This window comes from Antennarius striatus, chromosome 6 (assembly GCF_040054535.1).
Source record: "Antennarius striatus isolate MH-2024 chromosome 6, ASM4005453v1, whole genome shotgun sequence".
NCBI classification, from domain to species: domain Eukaryota; kingdom Metazoa; phylum Chordata; class Actinopteri; order Lophiiformes; family Antennariidae; genus Antennarius; species Antennarius striatus.
The window spans coordinates 9335640-9347785 of record NC_090781.1 but is presented as its reverse complement, the minus strand read 5'-3'; the positions used below and the strand labels follow the sequence as shown (position 1 = coordinate 9347785).

General features: G+C 37.7%; 1 protein-coding gene across 4 annotated transcripts in view; it reads right to left on the bottom strand.

The window, feature by feature from the left end:
• LOC137596815 (neprilysin-like) overlaps positions 1-11047 on the bottom strand; it is a 29659-nt gene extending 18612 nt beyond the window's left edge. For 2 of the 4 annotated variants that reach the window (XM_068317574.1, XM_068317575.1), the window contains exons 1-4: positions 10709-11047; positions 7594-7770; positions 6193-6228; positions 4927-5088 (exon numbers count right to left, since the gene is read on the bottom strand). In XM_068317574.1, coding sequence (XP_068173675.1) covers positions 4927-5088; positions 6193-6228; positions 7594-7770; positions 10709-10751 — 418 coding nt within the window. In that variant the 5' untranslated portion in view covers positions 10752-11047. Of the gene's footprint in view, positions 1-4926; positions 5089-6192; positions 6229-7593; positions 7771-8382; positions 8504-10708 lie in introns of those variants that run through there. The other 2 variants (XM_068317572.1, XM_068317573.1) reach the window with 1 other exon arrangement.
• Between the last annotated feature and the right edge of the window lie 1099 nt (positions 11048-12146).

The following is a 12146-nucleotide window of genomic DNA, read 5'->3' as shown; positions in this document are numbered from 1 at the left end:
AAGGGTGCCTCGGCAGATCATGTTCTGCAACATACTGTATATGGAGACGCGGAAAAGCATTTTATTTCTTTTCCACCCAACTGGTCAAGGCGGATGGCCGCACAAAAGAGTCTGGGTCCTGCCCGGAGTTTCTACCTCAATGAGGGAGTTTTTCAACACCACTGTCGCTCATTGTGCCCCGTGCCATCAGGGGGCACAATGACTCTCTCAGGAGGAGCAGGGGGGAGGTGGCGAGGTCAGCACGCGGTTGAATGGATTTAATGTAATTTTATACTGTTTATATTTTAGTTATAGTTTAATATATAAGTCCTGTTAATGCTGCATGTGTCTGTAGTGTATGTCTTGTGGTATGTCCTGTGATGTCAGTGTTTCTTTTTCTCCTGGTGTTTATCCAGTATTTATTGGTTAAATAAAGTGTTAAAGTGCTTTCAAATGTCGTTTGCCAGACATTTGAAAATAAAATGTCTGGCAACAAGTGCTATATAAATAAAACTTGATTGATTGATTGATTGATTGATTTTATATTCATATGATTTAATTAAGAGTTCTACATTAAAGTAAAGGGAATGAACATTTGGGCTTAGCTCAGTTTAGTTCAATCGTTTTTCAGATTAAACAGACAAGTTACAACACATCTGGAGGTATTTAGCGACACATGGGTTGTGTCAAACATCTAATATAACTCTGATGATGAACAACATTGTTTAAAATTAGATTCATTTTTACTGTTCACACCTCAGTTACATCCAAGAATTAATATTGTAAAGGGGAGCGGTTCTAAAATAAACAGCCAGCTGACAGGAAACACTTCCTTGAGGCAGATATAATATGTCACCATTAGATGGGATTAAAGTATAATGATGAAGGGTGTTATGTTTTAATCTTTGTAATTTTCTTGACTTGATGGCAGACCAATGAGAGTAAAGCCAATTCAAGACATATTTAAAATAACTATTACAATTTGGTCTCTAATATATTAATGTCACAGCAGATGATTGTGTCCTTCAACTACTTTATTTATTGCTTTATTTATTGAAAATCCGGTATACTGGCTTCAACTGAACAGCCTCAAAATATTATAAATCAAACTCAATATTATGTATGTCCTCTATTTCCACTTCACTCCTTGCATGATTGCTTTTCATTTTCAGCCTCTTTCTGCCCTCTCACTTATATAATCCTCTCATTTTGGTTTTACCATGTGTGTGCTATTTATGTGCTCATTCAATTTTAATGAAGTCCTGAGATAGGGACCCTTCACAGGGCACTTCCTCCAAAAGGGCACAGATCATGTGTGTGACTGGATTACTGACTTCCTGGTGTTAATGTTAATTTCAATCTGTCTGTCTGTCTTATTCTGCCTCTGTGTGCATGTGTCGATTTTTTTTGAAAATGTATTTTGTGCCACCTGATGTTTGCTTGAGACATTTAAACTAAACTACTCAGCATGATAACAGAATTTTGAGCTTCTCCTCGCTGCACTGTCATTTTATCCCTGACTGACTCTCTTTCCATTAAGCACTTCTCATGCCATGTTTTCAGCAGGAGTTTTGCTTCTAATTTATCAATACGATGCATTTTCTTTGAGTATTTCTTGGTCGTAAATTATGCTGAAAGTAAAATCTCCTTATGACATTTTATAAGATTCATGAGTTTTTAATGCAACCATCAAGTCAAATTCTGGTATACTTCTGGTGCATGCACTGTACTAGTAGTACGCATATTGGTGGCAGTCTTATCTGTAAGGCAGTCATAGGGAGGGATTTTTACCTTGGTGGAGGACCTACTCATAAGGAGGACTTGCTCATAAGTTTTCTACCAAAGAAAACAAATTCAATTCAGGATTAAACATATTTTTGTTGAAGAGAAACTCCTGCATTAATCATTAATAATATTTTATTTGGCTGCTAATCTTCAGTCCACTATCTTTACTGGATATGCTCATAACAAATGCAGTATTTACGATATTGCGCAATGAGACTCACTGGAATGTTGATATCAAGGAGGCTATGTGAATAAATCTTTATCTATAAAGTCTAGGTGCAATTATAATTGTTTGACGCAAGTTCTGTTTTTGTTTTCCCCCTCGGAGGACCAAATGTGAAACTTAATGGACCACAGACCACAAGCACACCCATAGTGATATATCAGATTGCAGATTTGAGAGAAGTTACTTAGAGGTGGTCATGCATTGAGAAATAATTCATAATTAGAGATTCCACCTTTTCAAAAAGACTACGACACCTTAAGTAAGCACAAAAGTAGAGCACTTTGCTCAAATTCATAGAGCAGGGTGAAGCAGATGTCACCTATCTTATTACACATGCTCATTCTAAGTTACTATGTTCCCCAATGTTTATTTTTATTTTTATCAAAATAATCTTCCCCTGTCTGCTTAACAACATCCGTACTTTTCCCAGAAACAAATTAGTCTGTAATTAGTAATTATATGGGCAACTGGACGAATTATTTCACAGGATGACATGCCTGAGCAGGGGTAGGTGAACAAAAACTCACAACTTCATAGACACATGCTTGTACACATGAAGATGTGGTCACAATCACAGGACATTTATGGCCTTTTACAGCCACAAGAACAATCCTTGGCATTTACAATCAACCACAAATCTACACTGCTTTTCAGGCACAAACACATTTACAAAGCCTGTTTTATTGCCGTTATTCAGCCTTTCCAGCTGTTTCACGGGCCCTGAAGGTATTGACAGAAAAGGGATCTGTCTATCAGTCAGCAGCGGTATCCAAGCTGGCGGCAGCAATCAACCCTCGGATCAGAGGTTGCATGCTTGATGTCACCTCCAAAGTAAAGGTCCTAACTCTATTGAGGCCTCACACTGGCAGGGCCTCAATTTCAATGCGTAGTTGTGAAGGAAAACAAGAAATCCTGAAAGCTAACAGGTTATGTTTGCTTCTGTAAATGATCAAATAAAGCAGACATACAGCATCGTATTTTTATATTGTTTAAACACAGACGCATACAAACTACAGTGCCATCCCAGACATTACAAATTGTACACCAGACACTCTGAAGGAGTGAGCACAACTGACATTTGGCAGAGATTTAAACCATTGATTAGGAGTTCTGTAGCTACCCTGTTCCTTCTGCCATAAGTCAACGACTCCAAGACATCTGTTCCCAATATTCTTTAGCTGCAGACATGTGTGAGTTATCACTCACTCTACAATCACAACAAATATAAAAAGTATGAAAGGACATCATACACAAATGTGATGTACGTACATGCACAAACTGAAGTAAAAAACAAAACAATAATGAGTCTTTGTTGAGGGATGTTTATTATCCATTTCCCCCCTGTGTATTATTTTTTTTTATGGGTGGTAAGACTACAGAGTTATCATGAAGCAATGCAGAACGCAACAAAAGTCAATGTGCCTTATTTTTATGAAAATTAATGATTTTTAGGGACACCAAAAGCTGTCCCTAGAAATCAAGATTAAATAACTAAAAAAACCCTATCACCTCTAACTCATAAAGAAGGCCTTGTTTCAGTCACACACATTAACAATCAGCCTGTGGAGACAGAATTGCTAAAGTCCCCAATGTTCTTTTGACAACAATGGGGAGTTCAGCAAGGCAAGGTACATCAGCAAAGTCTAAATTGAAAAAAATAAATAAAAAGTTATCTGTAAAAAATGATTTAACAAGAAATTGGATGTTTGAAGTTACTGGCATTTGTTTTCCAGAATGTAAGGAGAAAAGGTCTAGAAAGAAGCGTGTGTTCTGTTGGACCAACAACAACACATTTCATACCCTTTCAAACAATAATGTGTTACGAGGAATTATTTAAAAAACAAAATATCATGCATAATAATCATGGATTGAATAATCAGTTCTAAATGAGGATTATATTTATGAAAAAAATAATATGCGTGTTTCAGTGTTAGCAAACAAGAAAAAAGCAAGTGGTGGAAGAAAAACACAAAGAGGCAAGAAAATATGTGTCCAAGGACATAGAGGTGGTCTTTCTTGAAAAGAAAAAAAAACAACCTCTTTCACATGGAATGACATGAGCGATATGAAGAAATTCAAGAAACCAAATGATGCTCACCTTTATGTGCATGTCAATACACATATGAAATTTAATTTAAATCTGTCCTGCAGGTTTTGAGGTGTAGCTGGACTATACATCGTTATGCATGTAAATTGTGACAGACCAAGGTAACCCAATATGCCCTCTTTCACATGGGGCATAAAAAAACTCATCACACAGGACTGAATGTTTTTCTATCAACAGTAGACAGACTTAAGTCCTCCAAGATGGTGTAAACTATCTGAGCCTATAACATTTCATTCTTGTAAAGGATGAATCTTTCTCATGCCTCCTGAATCAGTTGGTTTCTCCTGCAGTGAATCCACACTGTCTTAATTATATCTGGCATATAAATTGTGAATGCATGAAAAATGTCACTTGCCAATGCAAAGTCTGTGGCCATTGAATATTTGACTCCCATGGCTCAGCTGTCCAGACAGCTTCTACACCAACACTGCCTAACTTGATACTTGATCCACTCTGTGTCGATCGTGACACAAGCACACTTGCAAAACACCATAGATAAAAATCCACACAACATATTTCGCTTTGATGTCTACAGAAAATAGTCAAAAAAATAACAGCAATGTACACACACACACACACACACACACACACACACACACACACACACACACACACACACACACACACACACACACACACACACACACACACACACACACACACACACACACACACACACACACCACTCTTGCTGAATGTCAAATCACCTATCATTCTTCTTTATGGATACACAATAACCTAATGCACAGTAAACTCCCATATTTAAAGTCATTATTGTGCCTGTTATTTGGACCTTTGGTTAGTGTGGATGTGTGTGTGGATATCCCACCTTTGAGAATGACCTCCAGTTCATCGCGTAAGATATCAAAAGTACTGTATCGAGAACTGGTCTCTGGGATGATGTTCTTTTTCAGCCAGCCTCCACAGGCATACTGGTAGAAATCTTCGCAAGGGTCCGCAGTCATATCCATGTTCTCAATAAGACGAGACGCTGCATCGAGGAAGTGGTAACAAAGCTGATGAGAAGTAGAAAAGCTTCTCTAAAGAAATTCTCTAAAGAATGTGTAATAAACCAACATCACTGCTACAAAGTGCTAGTATATGTATTACAGTATTCTACTTTTTTTTGACAACATGGAAAAGAGTAGCATAGCTATACGATGATCAAAGCCAAAACGGCCTATACCACGTGAAAGACTAAAATATTTCCTGAAAATTCATTGTTAGGAGAGAACATATTATATTCCGGGACAGTGAAAAAATGGAACATTTTATCAAAATGTGAAAGACCTTTGAAAAAGAACATTGAGCATTATGACAGTACTTGAATTCATTTCTGCTTTAGTCATAAATTCATTTTATGAGCTGCAATGATATTGCACGAGTTAACTGAGAGATCTTATTTGTTAGGTTAATATTAATATATGCATTTGGGGTTAATAAGAATCCTTGGAAAGTCGAGCTATATGTATGAATCCTTCAATAACAAACATATAAAATGTCTCATTTTCAACATTAAATGATAAATGAGATACCAAGTAATTGTGCATTATGTTATATTAAAGAGATTGGGGGTGATAAAAGGTTGTAGTAACATTAAAATGTGATTAAATGTAATAAGACCATAATAGATATTTTTCAGTTGTACAGTTATCCCATTGGCAGGTATGTCCCGTTGTTAAAACAAATCAGCTCATTCAAGAAGCCATGTGCCCAAAGAGAACTAACATTTATAACCTCCACCAATCCTTAGGTTTGAATTTAAATTACACACATAGGTCAGAATGGATTTGCTTAAGCTGTAAATACATGCTTTTACGTATTTTTAGCTTTCCATCTTTCTCATTCATTTGTCCAGAGATGATCGGAGAACACTAATCCTGTATGTTCCTGTTAATCAGGTCTGTTTGATCATTGTTTGTTTGATTTAGAGGCAACACATTCACAGTTGAAGAGTCCATTTTTTCCAAGTTTGTCCGAAATCTGTGGGCTTCTGCCACGGCCTCAATTTTACCACTCAGTACTTCTGTGTGGAAAATCAGTCTTTAGAATGGGAGAAGAAAAATGCACAAAGAGGTGACACGCAAATGCTTACCTGACTGCGTGCAGTCAGCTGTGGTGCAGATCTTATCTATATGAAAATGAAAAACAAATTATCACTTAGTGGGATTTTGACAGTTATCCGTCATAATAGGAAACATTCTTATTCACCTTCCCCTTTCCCTATTTGTCAATTTCTTTCCTCATATCACATTTTTCATTCTCATATGTGCTTCTTTCCTTGTATGAGGAATAATAATGTGGGTGTAAATCCCTTAAATCAAACTCAGTCTGACTTGACATATGAATACCCCTTAGCCCCCCCCCCCCCACACACACACACACACACACAAACAGACAAAACTCTCATATAATTATAAATGCTCGGTACACATTATGATGTATGAATGCATATAATGTGCACTCAAATGAGTACGCATCTCAGGTAAGAATACTAAGTCCTTAGTCTATTTTTCCTAGGACTAGAAAAGCTAACAACAGCACAACTCTCAGATGCTCAGATGCACACTAAGGCTGTCAGAACATCTGACTGTCTTTGCATGATTCTGTCCAAAACCCACAATAAAATATTACTTCACCATCCATAAAAATCTCCACAGTCAATATTTCCCAAAGCAGTAGTAGCCACAACCTGTCGCATAAGTTACTAGGCTGACAAGCAAGTATCATTAGAATTAATTTCTCAGCATTTTTCTTAGTGAAGAGTTGATTTATTGTCAATAAGGAATATATAAATGTTCCTTATACATGTTAATAACATGCTGATAGCTTCTCTGATAGCATATCACTGATTTGTGCTTTGACATAGTAGTCCATCCATCTATCTTCTGTTACTGCTTTATGCACTGTCGCAGGTCGCAGGTGCAAACTCCACACAGAGCGGGGACGCGAACCCGGAACCACCTTGCTGTGCGGGGGCAGCGCTACCCACTGCGCCACCGTGCCGCCCTGATATAGTAGTGGACTTTTTTTTAATCATTCTGCTTTCCAAGTGCAAACACCATGTTTTGTTTTGGGGTTTTTTAATATTCACTTTGTGCCACTGTTCTCAAGGTTTGATTAGCTTCCCATTTTAAATCGGCTATTCTCTTAATGTGAATTGATGTCATTTCATGTCTGAAATGTAAGCTAACACACTGAGAAAAGATGAAATGACATTGAAAAAAACAGGACCTTTGTACACTACTCCTCTTTTCTCTGATTCATAAGCTGAACTTTTGTACTCTGATTACAACCACACCTCATATAAATATCTTCTGTTCACATGAACAAAATCATAGTACAGAAGGTAAGACTGAAGTTCATGGAAGATTCATTTAATATTGCAGTGATGACTAAAGCTCATGGATATCCTAAACACAGGGTAGTTCCCATAAATATGTCAAATTCTGATGAAGTCAAATATTCTTGAGTCTTCTGCCTCTTTAGCACTCACCAGTCTTCTGCGTCGCAAAGAGAATAATGAGAGCAACTATGACAATGAAGAGTAAGGAGACGATGGTAATCAGGCCAATCTCCAGGGATGTCCAGCGAGGCTTCTTGGCCGACTTGGGGGTATTGGTTTCTGTCATACTCAGGTCTCCTCTTTCAACTGCTGGCTGTATCAACTCAACTAAGGACACAAGGAGAACCACAGTAGAGACAGAAAATAAATCAGTAAGGTAATCAATTAATGATCTAAATATTTATCGGGACACATTCTAGTATTTGACATTGATAAAATGACGATTTTGCATTATGTTCCAGGAAACTAATACAACTTCCAAAATGACTCAAAATTTTAACAGTAGAAATGTAGAAATGGCATAAAAACCATTATCCCTACATAGTAAATGAGACTACTTCCGTATTTGTCAATTGTGTGTAGAAACTTTCATGGGAAATGGACAAGCTGATTTTGAGTTATGTACCAGAAATTAAATGTAACAGACACAAGTACAGGACAGAAAATTAAACATACAGTTCTGATATTCAAATTAAGTCATCAGGTGCAAATGCCGCACTTACTGATTGAAACTTCCAAAGTATAGAAGAGAAACGTAACTGCTTTAGTATGAAAATGGTATCAATCAATTAAAATTCAGTTTGGTCTCCACATTTTTAGGTGTCAGTTAAAGAAAGATAGTTTAAGAGTTTACGGTGAGAAAGATAAAAAATTAGAAAAAAGTACTTTCTTAACCCTTCTTTTTAAAAAAAAGGTGCGAACAATTAACAACTTTCTTACCCTTTGGTGGGAGTATGCTCCAAGCAAAAACAAAAGAAACAAACAATAAAAGAAAACCCACAAGATTTCTGAAGAAAAAAAAAAGAGAGATCTTGCCTCTGCTCCTCATGAAACAGTGTTGTTTTCCTCTCTGGGGCTAAGTGATAACTTTACAAAGTTCATGTAACAAGCTGTTAAGTCTATCTTGGAAGGCAATTAATCCTTAATCCCTTACTGATGAGCACACACGCACACATACACACATGTACATGCACACACACGGCCATGCTCTCAACATACCCTTTTCCAAGCTGCAGATGGGTGGGATCTCCCAGCACACTGGCTGAGATGAGAGCGCAGCTTGACCAAAGGACAAAGTCTCTTAGCTTCCTTTGAACGAGCAGACAGCCACAGGCATACAGCCACACACACACACACACACACACACACACACACACACACACACACACACACACACACACACACACACACACACACACACACACACACACACACACACACACACACACACACACACACACACACCACTCTTGCTGAATGTCAAATCACCTATCATTCTTCTTTATGAATAAACAATAACCTAATGCACAGTAAACTCCCATATTTAAAGTCATTATTGTGCCTGTTATTTGGTCATTACTGTACACACCAACCACAGCTCTCAGCTCTTCCAACTCCACTCCTGCACTTCAAGAGAATTGCAATGGATAATTTTCCATTAGCATTGTGAACGTTTGAGATAATGGATTCTACAACAGACATGTATTGAATAGGAAATATGGCTGTAAAAATGGGTAATTGAAGGTGTAATAAGAAGAGGCGAGACAGCAATGACACAAATTGATGTTTATCACAACTTTCTCTTATCCTCTGTCAAGCTGCAAGAGAAGGAACTCTTTTTCATGACCAAACATATCATTCTGACAGCAGTCCCGTAGGCTTAATAAAACCATTTCAGATGTTACTATTAGAAGAGAATGCAAATATTTATTCTCTGATTCTGGCACATTGGATGCCATGACAAAGAATGTCTGTAAATTTTATTTAAAAGGAAAAGTGACATAAAGACAGAAACATGGAATGGGCAGACAGACTGAGGGAGGAAAGAAACCATAAAAACAGAGTAGGATAATGAGAGGCCTTAAATCATGTTTAAGTGACTCCCTGTCAGTATGCTGAGGCATGCTGGGTATTAATCTGTAGGAACACTTTCTGTTTGCTCCTCTCCCACATTGCAACTTCCTCCACCGTATTGCCTTGTAGCCGTTTTTACTTATGAGACTTATTCAAAACATACATAAGCTGACTGCCAATGACAGTTTTGCTTAAGGATGTTTGCTTTGTCGGTGAGCGAGTGGAGGATAAGTGCAGATAAGTTACCTCCCAGATGAACCTTTATTTGTATGTATATATAGAGCGTGAACATGATGTGTCATGTCGTTGAACACGTCAAAATGACACGCATAATTCACTCAGTGGATAGCAGCACGATATTCTCTATTCACACGCCCATACAAAGAAGGTAAACTCACCTAGAAATATTTTTTTTTAATTATGACGAGCAATGCCTAAAGGTGCGTCACACCCAACACTTAACTTTTTGAATGCTTCTTTTTTCTTTCCCAGACAACATGAACAGCAAAGGTAAAAAAAACAAAAAAAAACTTAGAAGGGCTATAACTTCAAACATTATCAGCTCGAAGAATGGAGGAGAGCCACAACAGCTTAAAATACTTAGTAACGTGTATTCTGCTCCACCAAAATACAGTAAGATGTTTTATATTAGTGGTAAAAAAAAAATATTCAACAGCAGAAAACACATTGATTCAATACTGAGCCACAAGCAGGTCCCATGTGTGCGTCAGCGCCTCGTCTCCTGTTGCACGTCAGGAATTTTTAAGGGTCCTGGCAGGATCCACTGGTGTACGCTTATCATCAAGTCGACACGCGCCCGTGCGTGTGTGTACCTAAGTATATGTATATATATATATATATATATATATATATATATATATATATATATATATATATATATATATATATATATATATATATATATATATATATATATATATATACTCACACACGCACACACACAAACACTCGCATGCGCACGCACACACACACACACACACACACACACACACATATATATATATATATATATATATATATATATATATATATATAGAGAGAGAGAGAGAGAGAGAGAGAGAGAGAGAGAGAGAGAGAGAGAGAGAGAGAAAGAGAAAGAGAAAGAGGGGGGGGGGAGACGCACATATGGCACAGCGTTAAAAGAAGCGCTCCTGCTACGTGAGTGACTTACCAGATGCGTCGGGAAATTTTCGGTCGATGGTGTATATGGGCATCACATCCGCTGCTCAGGCAAAGATCAACTATACGAAGAGCGCGAGAAATGCTCATCGATATGTAACAGGCTTTTTTTGCTTCACCTTAGATTAAACCTATCACCGTCTCTTCTTGACTGTCATTCACACCAACACGCCAATGCACAGACAGCCTTCACTGTAACAGCCTAATGTAGAGTACTGTACCACATCTATCTACAAAGCATCGCGGAAGACCCATCACACTCTTGCGCGGCGCAGTTGGTCAATTGTGTGACAGCGGGAGATTCCATATTTATACAGCATTGAGGCAGTTTTCTGAAGTTCCCGAAATGCAGAGTCGTTGCCTCCTCCGTCAGGGCGGTGTTTACCACTGAACCTGTTTCTAGCCCTTGCCGTAAGTGGCGCCTCAGTGGCTCCGCCGTGCAGGCTCAGGTGAGCGGCTGATGAGGTGATATAGTGTAATACAGGTTGTCAGCAGCTTTCAATCACTTAGTATTTACGCAAAATCCCAGCTGTAATCCTGTTGTTACGAGGGGACTACTATATTGTTACCAACAGGTTTTTAGTGCAGCTTAGTCGACCAAATCGTAAATGACCAAATCGACTTCTTGTTTTTTTTTTTTTTTTCATTTTGCTGATATGTTTAGATCAGGGGTGTCAAACTCATTTCCACTGAGAGCCAGATCATCATAATGGCTGTCCTCAAAAGTCCAGATGTAACTAATACATCTAACTAAATGTAACTAAATGTATTGCAAAATAAATGTAACAACTCCTTAATGTTAAATAACTCTGTATTTATTACTTATTCAAGTTACGGGATCAAAGTATCCACGTAAATAAAGACAAATAACATCAAAAACAAGTTCAAAACTTTTTTTGTCAAATGGGTTTGATTAATGCATCGTGTGAAAATGTAGTTTTGGTCAAAGAACACTTTTGACCTATTTATTTTTAGACACTATGACCTTTCCTGCAGGGCACATAAAATGATGTGTAGGGCCACATTTGGTCCCCGGGCCTTGAGTTCAACACCTGTGGTTTAGATGGTTGGGTATTATTTTCCCAAGTGGATGCGAAGGAAAAGGGGGTATATGTTTTATCTACTCTGTCCTAAACTTTCTGAGTTTGCTGGACTGCCTGTTTGATTGATTGATTGATTGATTGATTGATTGATTGATTGATTGATTGATTGATTGATTGGATTAATATGAAACTAGACTTATATTGTTAGGGTAATGACTTTATTTAGTATAATTAAGTTATCCAAAGAACAAATCAACTGATGCTCAGGGGGTCAGGTAGGAGGAGTTTACTGATATTTGATGGAATTAACTAACTTCGTTCCTGTCTTTTTAATTACACTACTGGGCGGCAGTAGCTCAGTCTACTAGATCTTGGACTGGGGACCAA